The sequence below is a fragment of the Pleurodeles waltl genome, chromosome 6 (genome assembly GCF_031143425.1).
Source record: "Pleurodeles waltl isolate 20211129_DDA chromosome 6, aPleWal1.hap1.20221129, whole genome shotgun sequence".
In the NCBI taxonomy this organism is placed as follows: Eukaryota; Metazoa; Chordata; class Amphibia; order Caudata; family Salamandridae; genus Pleurodeles; species Pleurodeles waltl.
This window is the reverse complement of record NC_090445.1, coordinates 826,641,870-826,660,439: the sequence shown is the minus strand read 5'-3', so window position 1 is coordinate 826,660,439 and position 18,570 is coordinate 826,641,870. Positions and strand designations below refer to the sequence as shown.

The window sequence follows — 18,570 nt, the reverse complement described above, 5'->3', positions numbered from 1 at the left end:
AGCTTGTGCTTCTCTTCTCCATGCACTGTGTTGCTGTCGCCCCTGTGCTTGTGCTCTCCCGCCTTCCTTGTAGCTCCCCCCACGGTGTGCTTATTTTCCCTACACACCCACTCCTCCCTCCCCCCACTCCGTCTTATTTATTATTTCCTTTTTTTGGCAAATTACTGCTTGCCCTTTCAGTTTAGAAATAAAAGCGAAAATTGTGACTGTATCACACGCAAGCATCATGGCACCTGCAAATGATGTGGCAGCTACGTCATCATACCTTATTTTTTATTGTCCATGTGGTGTGTGTCAATACTTCCATGCATAACATTTGGGGTGAATGACTTCCACAAGTAAAAAGAATTGGCACAGCAAATAGGTATTGCTCTTCTTTCAGGTAAAGCTATCACAAAAAGATCAATGCACACTATGCTGCTGCCCTCATATTGCAATCAGCAAAATAAAATGCATACATCTACCGAAATTGGAATTTCTATTAAGCTTTGGGGCTTTTCGACCCACCTGATGGAAACTACCAGTTAGAAAAATAACGTTGGGTTTTGAGGTTGGGCAACAAATATGCCCCTAGTCTCCGCTGAAATTCGTTATATGTAAGTTTGCTTCATACATACATTTCTTGTGGAGATCCTGAAAATCGACCGAGATTTACTGTTAGGATTGTGGCCAAACCCATTCTCTTTTTGGTATCTGTGCAATGGGACACCAGATTTACATCCTGTAAAAATACTGATTTGTTGGATGCTTTAATGCACTTGTCAAAAATTACTCAAATGCAGAAAACCCTGTCACTGCTGCGCGCTCTCCCGCCGACCCCACCAAACAGGCGAAATAGTTTTCAAGCGTACTTTACCTCGAATTGGAGGCCCACCTGTCGGACGGAATGAGAAACGTGCATTTTTTAGATTGGTAATAGTTGTTTTTTTGTTTTTTTAAACAGGAGATAATGATTGATCCGTTTAAACTATTACAACAACTGAAAACGAAAAACACTACATCGAATGCTGCTAATTGCAGCGGACTGGGAGGCTGCTGCTGACGTCAAGGACGCCCATGATCAAAGAATGAACAACATTTGCATCGAAATTAATGAGTTTGTAGAAAATTAAGTTGTTGATTTATATATATTTTTTTGTCTAGGAAAGGTTACTCGGGACACTGCCTCAGAACACTTCCGGGCATAATATTTCATGTGCTTATGGTGACTCGTAGTAAGGGTAACCCGAGTTCATGTACCTCGAACTCCTTTTGCATTTAGATTAGCCTATTTTCCATGAGATCAGAGATTATCCAGCAAAACCATCCAGTGAAGAAGAAAACAGAAAGAAATGCTACGCCCACCTATGGCAGCCACCCACAGAACCTCACCGTTCTTCTAGAAGGTTCCTAACCGAGTGTGTTTAGTACATCTCCGGCGAGGGAGCGGATTGGACCATCTGTTGACAGTGCTCTGTGCAGGACTGTCATCCTCGGGACACACATACAGTGACACTCCTTGTTGGTGTAAAAGGTCATTTATTTAGGACAGGAGGTATACCCTCCTTTTAACAAGACCTTAACTTTTTACGATTCCCTTGCCTTCATTCTCCCCTCAAATAGCTCTCTTCAATTCTCCTACCGTAGACGCTCCCCTATTCCTCTCCTGCCTTCCTTGCTTGTAACCTACCCCCCTCCCCCCACTCTGATCCTTCACCTCCTTGTTTTTCCCCCTGGAAGGGTGGACAAGCCCGCATCTAGCTCTCCACCCTCCCCCATCTCCTGCTACGAACACCACCAATCACCTGCCCTGAATGACTTCTAAACCCCCTCTTAACAGCCCTTATTCTCCGCCAAACCTAATGTCGCCTTTCTCTCCTTCCTTCCTACTGGGTGGGTGGTAAAAAAACCGCCCTTCCTATCCCCAGTCGGCACGGAACAGAGGCCGACCCCACCCTTCCACCCCCCTTTTAAACCCTTACTAAAAGCCCTCCCCCACTTACCTTTTATCCAATCCGGCACCTCCGCGCCACTTCCTGCCCTCCTGAACGTGCCTGTGGAGAGACTAGAACGAGTCTCTCTCTCCGCGGGCCCTCCATCGGGACACACATACAGTGACACTGATTGTTGGTGTAAAAGGTCATTTATTTAGGACAGGATTTAATCATAACATCAACTAACATTCAACTGTATAACCTCCTTTTAACAAGACCTTAACTTTTTACGATTCCCTTGCCTTCATTCTCTCCTCAAATAGCTCCCATCAATTCTCTCCTACCGTAGACGCTCCCCTATTCCTCTCATGCCTTCCTTGCTTGTAACCTACCCCCCCCCCCCCCACTCTGATCCTTCACCTCCTTGTTTTTCCCCCTGGAAGGGTGGACAAGCCCGCATCTGGCTCTCCACCCTCCCCCATCTCCTGCCAACCAGCGAAACCCACGCAGCGTTTTGCTGCCCCACCCCAGGAAAAACAACCTGTTCCTGGTTATTGATTACCTCCCCTTTGTTTTTTTGTTTTTGTTTTTTTAATCCCTAATCCACAGATTCACACCCCATAAACTCTCTAACATCAACCTTAACTCTGTTAGATAATACGCATTTCCTAACTGTGACAAATGAACCCCGTCTGCTCGGAACAAAGCTTCCTCCTGCTCTTTTATGACCCCGTGCTTCAACACCTTGATCCCCTGAGCCCAGCAGAATACCCTCATTGCTCTGTTCAGATTTTTCCGAGCCCGCTCAATGGCTCCGTGATTAAGTGCCCCTCTCCACGCCCTTCTTGGTACAAATTCTGTCCATACCAAACATGTCCCGCATAGTTTCTGCTTCAAAAGTTCTAAATCTCTCTGCATGAGCTGTATCAAAGTGAGCCCCGATAGCTTCACCAAATCATTTTCCCCAAGATGGATCAATAAGAGGTCCGGACATCCCCACTTCGGCAAGTTACCCGTGATAAATGGGAGCAGGCTCCCCCACCTCATACCACTCTTGCCCCACCAACGAACTTCATGGTGTCTGCTGGGCAGTCCCAACGATCTCCCGTAAATTTGCTTCTCCGCAAATTTCGCCGCCCAATGAACGAATGAATGGCCGACCAGCCATGTCATCATCTTGTCTTTCTGCGGCCCGGCCACACATCCTGCAAAGAAAAAACACTGTAAAGGCTGTTGTGATAAGCTGACCCCCCTGCCCCCTATTCTGTTCTCATCAAGGCCTGACATAACGCTCGCAGCACCTAGCTTTCCATCTCCCTATGGCCTTGAACTTAGCCCAGTCCCAGCCTAAATAGGCTGCCGCTGTAGCTCCGCCAATCCTGAATGAATGCGTGCCATAATCCCCTGAACGCCGCCCTGTCCGTCCAAGTGCCATTCTCATAACCTGTAACAATTGATAGCTAGTAAGGTTTTTCCCTGATGCGTGTGCAAAGACTTCTGCATCGCCTGCCCTATTCCATCTTGCCTTGAACACGATCCACTCTGTTACAGGGAATGCTATCTCAACTCCCCCTTTTCCAGCCATACCCATTTGCCTTTTCCAAGCTGATCTGTCTTCGAACGCCTAAGCCATATACCCAGCCTTTCCCTGTGCATGCACACCTCCTTCACTCTTACCCCAATTTCTTTTCCTACCCCCAACAATTCGGACACTCGAAACGCGCCAAAGAACATCCAAACCATGCACAAGCGAAATAAACCCACCTCAAACTCATCCGCACAACAAACTGGTAACACATGCAGCAGCTCCAGCATTATTTCAAAACTAATGGGTTCTCTTGCCGGCTTAGCCCCGTTGGCCCTGACCCTGCCCCAACCCTTCAGCATCTTTCCTAATAAATCATTATGCGCGGGGTCAAAACGCCAAAAAACCAAAGAAGAGTTTCCCATAAAATGAAACGCCTGCCAGCTTTCCCCCAATTGTGGCTGGTGATAAACCCTCCCCAGTCAGGAAAAGCACAAAGCGTATGGCCCGCGCTATGAGAGTCTGCGGGCCTTGTGCCCAAAAATTGCCCCCAAACGGCTCAAAAGATTGAAACTCCAACCATGCAAGCCTGTAACTTTGCCGCGTAGATACCGCTAAAGACATCTCCACCAGCCCCGTGATCATCACGCCCCCCCATTCCCAAATGTCTGCGGGGACCGCTGTCTTGTTCCGTTCCGCTCCAGGTGCCAACTCGCGAAAATGCCGCCACTGTGAACGAGATAGGGAGTCTGCAATCTCATTATGAACCCCAGGTATATGTGCAGCTTTAACGATAACATTTAGAGATAAACATTGAAGCATAAACTGACGCAATAAGCGCAAAACTCTGAGGACCCTTGCCCTCTGCCTGTTAACCAACTCTACTACTGTCATGTTGTCTACCTGGAAAATCACCGTCCTGTTGGCTAACTCTCGTCCCCACACTGCCAGTGCCACTAGTAGTGGAAACAATTCCAGTAAAGCGATGCTTTTCCCTTATCGCGACCATTGTGGAGGCCATGTTTCGGCGCACCATCTCCCATCCCAGTATATGCCAAAACCCGACGCTCCCGCCGCATCCGAAATAATTTGGACCTGCCACACCGTGTCCGAGTCACCAAAAGACATTGGTATCCCATTAAATTTCTTCAAAGAGATCTCCCATACTTTGATGTCTTCCCTTAATGCCAAGGAAACTCTTATCCTATGGTGTGGAAGCACTGCTCCTGACATGGACAGCCCCAAACGTCTACAGAAAGTCCGACCTCCCCTCACTACCCTACATGCAAAATTAAGGTACCCTAGCAGTTTTTGATCTGTCTGCAAATCTGTTTTACGCAGGATGCACACTACTGCCAGAAATTCCAGTATTTCTGTCACTTTGGCTGCTGGCAATCTGGCCACCAGAGCTTCTGCATCTAGTTCAATGCCCAAAAAAGTCAAAATTGATAATGGTCCTTCTGTTTTCTCTGGGGCAAGAGGCACTCCTGTCTGCTGCGCTAGCCTCTGGAAACTGTCCAAAGTCCGCCCACAAGCCCCGGATGCAGCTGTTTCTACAAATAGGAAGTCATCTAGATAATGAGTCACTGTCCTATGGCCACTTGTTCTCACAAAGACCCACTGCAAGAAGGTGCTGAAAGTTTCGAATAAAGCGCATGATATTGCACAGCCCACGGGCAGAACCCTATCCACATAGATGGCACCGTCCAGCTGCATGCCTAAAAGGTCAAAGTCTGCTGGGTGAATGGGAAGTAGTCTAAAAGCTGATTGAAGTCACATTTTGCCATTTCAGCATTCTGCCCGCACTTTAAAACTAACTTCACCGCGTCATCGACTGACGCATAAATTACCTTGGTGTCCTCCTAAGCAATGAAGTCATTGACCGACGCACCTTCAGGCCATGACAGGTGATGAATCAAACAAAACTCTCCCTGTGCTTTTTTGGGTACCACTCCCAACGGAGATATCATCAATGTATCACTCGGCCAGTCAAAAAACGGCCCAGCTATTCTACCCAGAACCACTTCTTTTGCCAATTTGTCACGCACTACCTGAGGCCGCTCTTTAGCTGACCGCAAATTGTCCGCCCACCTCCTCTCTCGGGGACCTTGGTATCCTACTCTGAAACCTTCTTGAAAACCCCACTCCAATTGTCGTGCTTTTCCCGCTTCCGGGTAGATGCGCAACCAAGGCAACAAAACTTCCAGTCTAACTGGTGTAGGACCCCTTTGGTGCAGGAGCGCCATGTGATCCCCTCTCTCTTGATGCTCTCTACTGCTCTGCGGGGCTGGAAAGGGAGAAACATTGGATGACTGGGTGACGACCCCCGCACTTGGAGCAATCTTGTTTAAACCTGCACTGTGCTCTGGAACAAAACCCCTTGTTAAAGTTCCAGCAGGCCATGGTGGTGGCCCCTGGAGTTTTTGTAGCAGCGCCCGCCCCTCCCGGGGCGGGGCGTGCCTGAAAGGGCTTATATACTATTGCAGTCCACTTGCCGTATGCGTGGACGCCGCTGACTGCGCAGATGCCACCCATTGCATCCATAACTCTGGATCTACGTCTCCCCAAGGTTTTTCGGGATTTACGCTCACCCGAGCTCTGAACTCCTCGTCATAACTGAGCCATGCAAAACCCCCGAAATGCATTTGTGCCTTTCTAATAATGTCCATGTACTTAAAAAGCGCAATGGCCCTATCCGGGTATTTTTCGCAGTATATACTGGCAAATATCAGAAATGCAGACGTCCAATTGTCCATTGTAATAGGAACCCTGGGCCTACGAGCTAATTCCCATTCTTCTTCCTTGGAACCTTCCTTGGCCTGTATGTCCCTATGTAATAGCTTAAAAACATCCACGTATTCATGTTTCCATATCTTGGCTTTTGTTTTCTCTGCTATATGGGACCCGAGGGGCATAGCCAAACCGATATATGGAAGACGTTTCTTATGGCCCCCCCCTCCTTGTCCTCTGCGTTCGTGTCTACGCCCGCTGTCTGACTACCAGTTGCTGTATCTAGCGTGGAGGAGCCCTCTTTGTCCTTGTTCTCGTCCCCTCCGTGTACCGAAACCGGACCTGGTGTCACCAAAACTGACCCGTCCCCCACACCAATAGATTTACTTGTGCTTGTCTCCCTTGATGTCCCCCCCCTTTCGCCCCAAACTGACCACCATCTCCCCTTACCTCCGACATTCTCTCCCAAATTCCTTGGCACTCTCCTCAAAGTTCTACTGCGCGGCATAGCTTGCCGCCCTCCTGCTGGCCCTTCCGGCACAAAGTTGTCCTGAAAAACAAAAGCAGAGGAAGAGGTTGCGCCGCTCTAGCGCCCTCACTCCCCCCCCTTTCTTGACAGCGCTCAGCTCCTCATCCCGTATCTCACCATCTTCCCATTCGTCCCCGTCGTCCTCATAGTCCAGTTCCAATTCCTCTTCTCCTCCCCACTCGCCCTTGTTTTGGGCATATCCTCTTGCCTTAGTTGGTATAGCCTCTATTGCTTCCGAACCCGCATGGCGCACACCATCGTTGTGGTACCCGCGCTCCCCCGGAGTATAGAAGGCCACCGCTGACCCCTCCATTGTGTCGTACCAACGAGCTTGGGCCGTATTGCGCCCAGTTGGCATCGTCCTTCTCCTGCCAACCTCCGCTGTTGGCATTGATTTACTTCTTCCCCCGTGGCCGTATGCGTCACCGGGGTTCCCCGCGCCGACCTGCCCTTCGGCCGCACCAGCCTCTTGTCCCCGGCCCGCTTCCGACTGTGGTACCCAAACCCAGGTTCCTCCGCCCGCCCCGACGGTTGTATCCCCTTGTTATCTCTGGCCTCTCTGGCCCTTTTGAATGCCTCACTCCGAGAGCCCGCTTCCTCCCTGTCCTTGCACAACTGGGCCCACCTGGCTTCCGTTTCGGCCACAATCCTGCGCTGTTCGCGGATCCTGGCTTCTAGGTCCCAGGTTTCTGCCTGATCCCAGGTTCCCTGTGCAAAAGGGGCCAGGGCCCCCATGGTCCCGACCGCTTCCGCTGCTTTGTGTTTCGCTAATCTGGCCTGACGAGGAGCTGCCTTGGGTCTAGTCGCCCCCCCTCTGGGTTTCCCTGCATATTTGCCTTGTTTTCTCACTGGGGCCCCGGAGCCCCCCGGGCTGTAGCCCTCCCCCTTGGGGCATGACAAGTCTAAAGGGGCAAATTCTACACTTGGCCCCGGCAAGGGCTGCTCGCTCGCTCCGCTTTGTAATACAGGGCCCTCCCCCCGTCCGGGTGTCCCTCTGCACCTGGGGGCCCGGCCCCTGCTGTTGCACTGCCTGCGCCTGCGTCCCCTGGGCCTGCGTGCCCTGGGCTTCTCCGCTAAACATCAAAGGGCTATGTGCACTGGGAGTCCCCGGCCGCACCCCTGGTTCCTTACCTGTGGCCCCGGGCCCCTCATCCCTGTCCAATCCGAGTCCTGTGACTCGCATGCTGCGATTACCGCCGCGACACGGCTGGATGCGGCCCTTGTCGGCCGTGACATCCGCACCCTGGCTTGGTCTAGCACCCCAGGCCTGAGTAAATCCGCCCGGCCGGCTTCGCCCAAAATGTGGGCGCGGCCCTCACTGCCTCAGCGTCGTGGCTGGTTGCCATGGCACCGCACAGTGTCTCTCAATGTACTGCTGTGTGGCCCCTAATGCCGCTACAACCTGACCTGCTGTTCACTAATATGGTGGTTGGTGACACTGTCCTGATATAATCACAGCCCGTCTTGTTGGCCTGCCAGGTAAATACCCAGTGGTGGCTCCGTGGCTGCCTTTGCCCCCGTGGCCCTTCTGATGGGGCTTTGCCCCCTTCGTGGCCCTGCTGCTGTTTAAAAAAAAAAAAAAAAACATTATTTACCCCCTCGTGGAACTGCTGCGGGAATGTAGGGGCCCTCCTTGCCACCAGAAGGGCTCTCTGCCCTATATCCCTCCTGTTTTTAAAATCTGTCCCCTTTGTACTTTTTATTTTTATTTTTTATTTTTTATATATAATTGTCCCGGGCCCTCAGGCCTTCTTTAATTGTGGGCCCCCCTGTGTCAGTCAATCGCGAGCGCGTAGGCCGCCACGCCTCGCTCCTCGAGTAATTTTTGAAAAAAGGGGGACAGGCGCCCGGCCAGTGCGGCCTCGTGCGCCTGCCTATTTAAGCGGCAGTTCACCGGCGTTGAAATGCGGCCCCCGGGCCCCTTCCACTCTGTCCCTACCACCTGGCACACACGTGCTGAAGAAAATGCCCCCTGCCCGGCCCTAAAAACATCCAACACGCACGCACACACCTGCTCTTCCGATCCTCAAAAAAACGCCTTTCCTATCCCCGGTCGGCGCGGAACAGAGGCCGACCCCACCCTTCCACCCCCTTTTAAACCCTTACTAAAAGCCCTCCCCCACTTACCTTTTATCCAATCCGGCGCCTACGCGCCACTTCCTGCCCTCCCGAACGTGCCCTCGGAGAGATAGAACGAGTCTCTCTCTCCGCAGGCCCCTCCATTCTAGCACTGATTGAGAAATGGAGAGCGCAAAAAGGTGTTAGGCGGACTTTAAAGCAAGATGATCGAAGATGCCACATCGATTGAAAAGAACTCCGACAGAAAGGTTCAACTAATACTAAGCCCTTAAAGACCATTTGCAATTAATGTAATTTACAAGTAATTGTATGTAATTTATTAAAGATTTTGCAGGTTATTGTTGAGCGTTTGATTACTGGTTAATAAACAATGAATGTCATGAAAGAGATGCACCTCATGAATCTGACAGCTTGCCCTCTAATGTGCCATAAGGGGAGGCTGTTGAAAGGAGTGTTGCAGCCACACAGCCGTTATAAGGCATTGGCAAAGTGGGACACTGCACAGTCTCCCCAGCATTCATGGGCTGCTTCATAAAGTGGGAATGTTGAGTGTGAAAAACAGATTAAAATGTAAAGGCATGCGTGGTAAAGGCATATACGTGAAAAAGACCTGCGTGGTAAAGGGCACTTTGTAATGGCGTAAATTGCGTGTGGTAAAGGCTCTTTCTCTCTCGCACCGGGAGTCCACTTAACAGGGCTCCCTTCTGGACCTTGCTCCCTCCAACCCCCTGCTCTTCCACACAGGGCGCACTGGTCTTGGAAAGCAGACAGCACTGGGACTCCTGAGCAGGTGGTCTTGTTTTTCCTAGATGATGTCCCCTCACCCAGCTGGGGGAATAGCAGGCTTTGGCCCCCAGTCCAAGTCACAAGCAAAAGTCGTGCAGAGCATCCGTTTGGCTGCTTGGCAGATGACATTTTTGGGGTCTTAACCTTTCCTTCCTATAGTCCATTTCCAGACACCAAATGCGATTTAGGGTCTGGGTCGTATGTTGGGATTCCGCTTCTCCTGAAGTACATACTCCTCGGCCTCTTCCTCTTGAAAATAATTCTGTCACAATAGGAGAGACTCTGAAGCTGATAAGCTCACAATACAGGCCATAGAGGTGACTAGAGTTCACACCTAGATGTCAGCCACATTGATAAGTGCAGCAAAAGGTTGATCTCTGTCTCCCAACCCATTTCTTTATTATTCCCTTACCAGCCCCATCTCCTTCCTGAGATGTATCCAGGTCCATTCCTTGTGATCTCTCACTCAATCAAAGAGCATCCTTTGAAGTGTACAGGGGGAACCTCACTCGCTCTCCTCCAGTGTGTCCCACCCAGCTCACAGGAATGCAGACATGTACAAATCCGTCTGGGAGAGGGGTTCGCAACCTTCTCATCTTCACCAGGCAGACCTCAGCCTATCAAAATGGAACCCAGAGTCCTCCAGGTAATGTATCATTAAAGGCACACTTGCACTCAGTGTATGTACAGAGTGCACACACACTGACCAGCACTGTTACCATTATGTATTGTATTGTGCCACCACAGGCACACACATTCACTCTGCACTCACTTCTCAGGGTTGTAATCTTATTGTATTGTGCCATTTGCAGGCACACCTGCAGCCACCATGCACATTCACCATGCCCGATCTGCACGGCACTGCAGCCTTCGTGTACTGTACTTCTTATAGGTAGACATACAGCCTGTACATGCACACACCGCACAACACTACAGCCCATATTTACAAGTGGCATTCACCAGCGGTGGGTCACATTTTGTGATGCACTGGTGGTGCAGGCTTCATACCCATATCTACAAGGCAGCGCAAAGCCACTTTGCGGGGCTTTACATGGCCTTGTAAATATGGAGTAAGGCAACGCAGCACAAGTCGCTGCCTTACTTTGCACCAGGGAGGTGTTTCCATGAGTGTTGTGTGGGTGCTCCCAAGCAACACCCATGGATTTTGATGCATTCCCAGATTTACAAGGTTTTGTAAACCTGGGAATGCGTCAAAAGCCTATGTCTCCCCAAGGGTGGGGTAAGAGTGGCGTAAATAACATTATTCCTCCCCGTTTTTTCCTCTTTCTACGTGTGGTGCATTTTGCAGCACACTTAGGAGGAAATCACCTCCATTGATTGTTTTTGTGCAGGAATGTGTCCCTTCCAGCTCAAAAACAATCATCCCAACACAGGAGCCCTTGCACCATGGTGCAAGGGCACCTGTGTTGACGTATGGCAGCAATTAGTGCGCATGACAGCAATTTGTGCGCCAGCAAAGGAGGAGAGGACAGAAATGCACCATATCTTGTAGATACGGCACATTTCTGGCCTTTCCTGTTGGTGCAGGACGGCACAGCAAGGCACTTGCTGCACCGCCCTGCGCCATGGGTCTTGTAAACATGGCCGTACATCTTTCATGTACTGTACTCATCGGAGCTACACATAGACACTGTACATATACTCATCATGTATGCACTGCACAGTACTGCTCTATCCCTGTATTGTACCTTTCCCAGGCACACATACAACCAGTGAAGAGTCACCACTCTTGCACTGCATAATACTACAACTAATTGATGTAGGCAAAGCTTGAGTTAAGCACACAGCAGCAGGACGTTGAAGAGTGAACCTGTAGGCCTCACTCCAGTGACACAGGTTAAAAAAGGACCTGTTTACTCCTACTGATCACTACACTGTGTGATGCCACCACCACACTCATGCTGCTTAACAACTTCTGTGCCTTGGACGAGATGATCTCGTCCAAGGCTACAGTTCCCCTGTGCCTTGGACGAGATCATCTCGTCCATGGCACAGGGGAACTTGGGGGCGCGCTAGCGCGCCCCCCGTGCACCCCCCTCCCCCCCCCCCATGTCGGGGATGGAAGGGGAAGACCTTCCCCTTCCACCCCCGACCCCCCCCAGCCCCCCCTGTGACGTCAGCATGCGCGCGCACGCTGATTAGTCACAGGGGCCTCCCTCGTCGCGCTGGAAGCTCTGCTTCCAGCGCGATTGAAAAAGAAATGCAAAAGCATTTCTCTTTCAATCACTTGGGCGGCCCGGAGGGGCTTCAAAGGGAAGGAAAAGTATTTCCTTCCCTTTGAAGTCTCTCCGAGGGTTTCAAAAGCCGGATTGCTTGCAATCCGGCATTTGAAACCCCACTAGACACCAGGGTTTTTTTTTTTTTTTTTTACTAATCTTCACATAAGGGAGCGACCCCTTGGGCAAGGGTCGCTCCCATGGGGGGCATTTTTTCAGGAAGGCCTTTTCTGCCCCCCCTGGGGGCAGATCGGCCTATTATTAGGCCGATCTGCCCCCAGGGGGGGCAGAAACCTCTAGGCACCAGGGACCATTTTTTTTTTTTTTTTATGTTTCTTTTTTTTTTTTAGGTGGGGAGCGACCCCTTAGGCAAGGGTCGCTCCCCTTGGGGGAAAATTATATTTAGGCCATTTCTGCCCCCCTTGGGGGCAGATTGGCCTATTTTGATGAGGCCAATCTGCCCCCAAGGGGGCAGAAACCAATAGACACCAGGGAGCTTTTTCTTTGCGTGAATTTCACGCAAGGGGAGCGACCCCTTAGGCAAGGGTCGCTCCCTGGGGGGGGGCAAATGTATTTTAGGCCATTTCTGCCCCCCCTGGGGGCAGATGCCCCCAGGGGGGGCAGAAACCTCTAGGCGCCAGGGCAATTTTTTTTTTTTGTTTCTTTTTTTTAGAGATGGGGAGCGACCCATCAGGCAATAGTCGCTCCCCTGGGGGACAAATTGTATTTAGGCCATTTCTGCCCCCCAAGGGGGCAGAAACCACTAGGCACCGGGGATTTGTTTTTTGGCGCCAATGTCACGCAGGGGGAGCGACCCCGTAGGCAAGGGTCGCTCCGGGGGGGGGGGGGGTTTGGGGGTGGGAGAAATTTATTTTAGGCCATTTCTGCCCCCCCCTGGGGGCAGATCGGCCTATTATTAGGCCGATCTGCCCCTGGGGGGGGCAGAAACCTCTAGGCGCCAGGGCAATTTTTTTTTGGTGTTTTTTTTGTTTGTTTGTTTTTTTAGAGATGGGGAGCAACCCATCAGGCAAGGGTCGCTCCCCAGGGGGGGGGGGGCAAATTGTATTTAGACCATTTCTGCCCCCCTGGGGGCAGATTGGCAGAGTTTAGGTCAATCTGCCCCCCAGGGGGCAGAAACCACTAGGCACCGGGGATTTGTTTTTTGGCGCCAATGTCACGCAGGGGGAGCGACCCCGTAGGCAAGGGTCGCTCCCGGGGGGGGGGGTGGAGGTTGGGGGGAGAGAAATTTATTTTAGGCCATTTCTGCCCCCCCTGGGGGCAGATCGGCCTATTATTAGGCTGATCTGCCCCCGGGGGGGCAGAAACCTCTAGGCGCCAGGGGAATTTTTTTTTTGTTTGTTTTTTTAGAGATGGGGAGCGACCCATCAGGCAAGGGTCGCTCCCCTGGGGGGCAAATTGTATTTAGGCCATTTCCGCCCCCCTTGGGGGCAGATTGGACGATTTTAGGTCAATCTGCCCCCAAGGGGGCAGAAACCGCTAGGCACCAGGGATTTGTTTTTTGGCGCCAATGTCACGCAGGGGGAGCGACCCCGTAGGCAAGGGTCGCTCCCGGGGGGGGGGGGGAGGCTGTGGGGCAAATTTATTTTAGGCCTTTTCTGCCCCGGGGGGGGGGCAGAAACCTCTAGGCGCCAGGGCAAAATTTTTTTTGTGTTTTTTTTTTTTGTTTGTTGGTTTTTTTTAGAGAGGGGGAGCGACCCATCAGGCAAGGGTCGCTCCCCTGGGGGGCAAATTGTATTTAGACCATTTCTGCCCCCCTTGGGGGCAGATTGGCCGATTTTAGGTCAATCTGCCCCCAAGGGGGCAGAAACCACTAGGCACCTGGGATTTGTTTTTTGGCGCCAATGTCACGCAGGGGGAGCGACCCCGTAGGCAAGGGTCGCTCCCGGGGGGGAGGCCTGGGGGGGCAAATTTATTTTAGGCCTTTTCTGCCCCCCCGGGGGGCAGATCGGCCTATTATTAGGCCGAACTGCCCCCCCGGGGGGGGCAGAACCCTCTAGGCACCAGGGCAAATTTTTTTGTTGTGTTTTTTTTTTTTTTTCGAGATGGGGAGCGACTCATCAGGCAAGGGTCGCTCCCCTGGGGGGCAAATTGTATTTAGGCCATTTCTGCCCCCAAGGGGGCAGAAACCACTAGGCACCTGGGATATGTTTTTTGGCGCCAATGTCACGCAGGGGGAGCGACCCCGTAGTGTAGGGTCGCTCCCGGGGGGGGTGGGGGCCGGCTAAAATTTAGCTAGAGGCCAAACTCCACAGGTAGGGACTTTGCAAAAAACACCTCTGTTTTCTGTGAAAAAATATGTTCTGTCCACGTTGTGTTTTGGGCCATTTCCTTTCGTGGGCGCTAGGCCTACCCACAGAAGTGAGGTACCATTTTTATTCAGAGACTTAGGGGAACGCTGGGTGGAAGGAAATTTGTGGCTCCTCTCAGATTCCAGAACTTTCTGCCACAGAAATGTGAGGAACATGTGTTTTTTTAGCCAAATTTTGAGGTTTGCAAAGGATTCTGGGTAACAGAACCTGGTCCGAGCCCCGCAAGTCACCCCTCCTTGGATTCCCCTAGGTCTCTAGTTTTCACAAATGCACAGGTTTGGTAGGTTTACCTAGGTGCCGGCTGAGCTAGAGGCCAAAATCTACAGGTAGGCACTTCGCAAAAAACACCTCTGTTTTCTTCCAAAATTTTGGATGTGTCCACGTTGCGCTTTGGGGTGTTTCCTGTCGCCGGCGCTAGGCCTACCCATGCAAGTGAGGTATCATTTTTATCGGGAGACTTGGGGGAACGCTGGGTGGAAGGAAATTTGTGGCTCCTTTCAGATTCCAGAACTTTCTGCCACAGAAATGTGAGGAACATGTGTTTTTTTAGCCAAATTTTGAGGTTTGCAAAGGATTCTGGGTAACAGAACCTGGTCCGAGCCCCGCAAGTCACCCCATCTTGGATTCCCCTAGGTCTCTAGTTTTCAGAAATGCACAGGTTTGGTAGGTTTCCCTAGGTGCCGGCTGAGCTAGAGGCCAAAATCTACAGGTAGGCACTTCGCAAAAAACACCTCTGTTTTCTTCCAAAATTTTGGATGTGTCCACGTTGCGCTTTGGGGTGTTTCCTGTCGCCGGCGCTAGGCCTACCTACGCAAGTGAGGTATCATTTTTATCGGGAGACTTGGGGGAACGCTGGGTGGAAGGAAATTTGTGGCTCCTCTCAGATTCCAGAACTTTCTGCCACAGAAATGTGAGGAACATGTGTTTTTTTAGCCAAATTTTGAGGTTTGCAAAGGATTCTGGGTAACAGAACCTAGTCCGAGCCCCGCAAGTCACCCCATCTTGGATTCCCCTAGGTCTCTAGTTTTCAGAAATGCACAGGTTTGGTAGGTTTCCCTAGGTGCCGGCTGAGCTAGAGGCCAAAATCTACAGGTAGGCACTTCGCAAAAAACACCTCTGTTTTCTTCCAAATTTTTGGACGTGTCCACGTTGCGCTTTGGGGTGTTTCCTGTCGCGGGCGCTAGGCCTACCCACGCAAGTGAGGTATCATTTTTATCGGGAGACTTGGGGGAACGCTGGGTGGAAGGAAATTTGTGGCTCCTCTCAGATTCCAGAACTTTCTGCCACAGAAATGTGAGGAACATGTGTTTTTTTAGCCAAATTTTGAGGTTTGCAAAGGATTCTGGGTAACAGAACCTGGTCCGAGCCCCGCAAGTCACCCCATCTTGGATTCCCCTAGGTCTCTAGTTTTCAGAAATGCACAGGTTTGGTAGCTTTCCCTAGGTGCCGGCTGAGCTAGAGGCCAAAATCTACAGGTAGGCACTTCGCAAAAAACACCTCTGTTTTCTTCCAAAATTTTGGATGTGTCCACGTTGCGCTTTGGGGTGTTTCCTGTCGCCGGCGCTAGGCCTACCCACGCAAGTGAGGTATCATTTTTATCGGGAGACTTGGGGGAACGCTGGGTGGAAGGAAATTTGTGGCTCCTCTCAGATTTCAGAACTTTCTGCCACAGAAATGTGAGGAACATGTGTTTTTTTAGCCATATTTTGAGGTTTGCAAAGGATTCTGGGTAACAGAACCTGGTCCGAGCCCCGCAAGTCACCCCATCTTGGATTCCCCTAGGTCTCTAGTTTTCAGAAATGCACAGGTTTGGTAGGTTTCCCTAGGTGCCGGCTGAGCTAGAGGCCAAAATCTACAGGTAGGCACTTCGCAAAAAACACCTCTGTTTTCTTCCAAAATTTTGGATGTGTCCACGTTGCGCTTTGGGGTGTTTCCTGTCGCCGGCGCTAGGCCTACCCACGCAAGTGAAGTATCATTTTTATCGGGAGACTTGGGGGAACGCTGGTTGGAAGGAAATTTGTGGCTCCTCTCAGATTCCAGAACTTTCTGCCACAAAAATGTGAGGAACATGTGTTTATTTAGCCAAATTTTGAGGTTTGCAAAGGATTCTGGGTAACAGAACCTGGTCCGAGCCCCGCAAGTCACCCCATCTTGGATTCCCCTAGGTCTCTAATTTTCAGAAATGCACAGGTTTGGTAGCTTTCCCTAGGTGCCGGCTGAGCTAGAGGCCAAAATCTACAGGTAGGCACTTCACAAAAAACACCTCTGTTTTCTTCCAAAATTTTGGATGTGTCCACGTTGCGCTTTGGGGCGTTTCCTGTCGCGGGCGCTAGGCCTACCCACACAAGTGAGGTATCTTTTTATCGGGAGACTTGGGGGAACATAGATTAGCAAAACAAGTGTTATTGCCCCTTGTCTTTCTCTACATTTTTTCCTTCCAAATATAGGAGAGTGTGTAAAAAAGACATCTATTTGAGAAATGCCCTGTAATTCACATGCTAGTTTGGTCACCCCGGAATTCAGATATGTGCAAATAACCACTGCTCCTCAACACCTTATCTTGTGCCCTTTTTGGAAATACAAAGGTTTTCTTGATAGCAATTTTTTACTCTTTATATTTCAGCAAATGAATTGCTGTATACCCGGTATAGAATGAAAACGCACGTCAGGGTGCAGCTCATTTATTGGCTCTGGGTTCCTTGGGTTCTTGATGAACCTACAAGCCCTATATATCCCCGCAACCAGAGGAGTCCAGCAGACGTAACGGTATATTGCTTTCGATAATCTGACATTGCAGGGAAAAGTTACAGAGTAAAACGTAGAGAAACATTTATGTTTTTTTCACCTCAATTTCAATATTTTTCTTTTTCAGTTGTTATTGTCTGTAGGAAACCCTTGTAGGATCTACACAAATGGCCCCTTGCTGAATTCAGAATTTAGTCTACTTTTCAGAAATGTTTAGGTTTCTGGGATCCAGCATTGGTTTCATGCCCATTTCTGTCACTGACTGGAAGGAGGCTGAAAGCACAAAAAATTGCAAAAATGGGGTATGTCCCAGTAAAATGCCAAAATTGTGTTGAAAAATTGGGTTTTCTGATTCAAGTCTGCCTGTTCCTGAAAGCTGGGAAGCTACTGAGTTTAGCACCGCAAACCCTTTGTTGATGCCATTTTCAGGGGAAAAACCACAAGCCTTCTTCTGCAGCCACTTTTTCCAATTTTTTTGAAAAAAACGAAATTTTCATTGTATTTTGGCCAATTTCTTGGCCTCCTTCAAGGGAACCCACAAAGTCTGGGTACCTCTAGAATCCCTAGGATGTTGGAAAAAAAGGACGCAAATTTGGCTTGGTTAGCTTATGTGGACAAAAAGTTATGAGGGCCTAAGCGCGAACTGCCCCAAATAGGCAAAAAAAGGCCTGGCACAGGAGGGGGAAAAGGCCTGGCAGCGAAGGGGTTAACTCATGGTGAAGTTAGTACCCTTCCATCACTAAAGCTTTGGGTGGCCCTCTCAGTCCAACAAAACTGCAATCCATGAGACAGTCCAATGTCATGGTGAACACACATGATCTGTATTTTTTTTTTTTTAACCAATTTCATTAGTTTTCACAGACAATATTACAAATCCGCTACATTATCATTGCGCACATCTTCCACCATCTTATCACATTATCAGTGAACAATAGCATACATAGGCTGCAGTGGCGAGACAGGAGTTACTGGTTCCTTTTTTTTTTCCAAATCTTGAACAATTTGAACTCAATTATCAAACAAACTGGAAGATGCCTCTTATACTTGGCAATATTATCATAGACAGGCGCATTGCTCTCTTAAAATTAAAGCAGAGGGAGGAAACAGTCCACAGTATTAACACAGCTTAATATTAGCACAATATCTATGTGTTAGGTGGCATGTGTAGCTGCAGATACACATGCTGTGCATTATACTTCTGCTATCTAGTGTTGGGCTCGGAGTGTTACAAGTTGTTTTTCTTCGAAGAAGTTTTTTCGAGTCACAAGATCGAGTGACTCTTCCTCTTCGGTTCCATTGCGCACGGGCATCGACTCCATGTTAGATTGTTTTCTTTCCGCCGTTGGGTTCGGACGTGTTTCCTTTCGGTCCGAAAGTTCGATTCTGAAAACTTTGAAGACACTTTCTTTTCGTCGGCATTGTATTGATCGGTTTACATCGTCCATCGACACATCGGTACTGTCGGAGAAGACAACTCTACTCGCCCTTCAGGGCACGTGCGCACAACTCGGACCTAGTTGGGCCGACCGCGTGGAAGCCTCATGGATTAGGAGGAATTTGACACTGTACAGCCTCCAGCTAAAGTGCCAAAGCCTAAGGAGAAACAACCACCTCCTCAATTTTCTCCTCCTCATTCTCCTCCTCACCCTCCACACCTGCATACCTCTCCTCCTACCAGTCCTACACCAGTGCAGTC

The 18,570-nt window shown here is 50.1% G+C and overlaps 1 protein-coding gene across 2 annotated transcripts in view; it reads left to right on the top strand.

Annotated features, from left to right (window-relative positions):
* AS3MT (arsenite methyltransferase) overlaps window positions 1–18,570 on the top strand; it is a 383,350-nt gene that overhangs the window by 240,210 nt on the left and 124,570 nt on the right. Inside the window, exon 11 of one of the 2 annotated variants that reach the window (XM_069239492.1) lies at window positions 944–9,114. The exons of the other annotated variant lie outside the window; for it this stretch is intronic. Within the exon in view, the coding sequence (XP_069095593.1) occupies window positions 944–1,042 (99 nt within the window). The 3' untranslated portion in view covers window positions 1,043–9,114. Of the gene's footprint in view, window positions 1–943; window positions 9,115–18,570 lie in introns of those variants that run through there. 2 annotated transcript variants of the gene reach the window in all.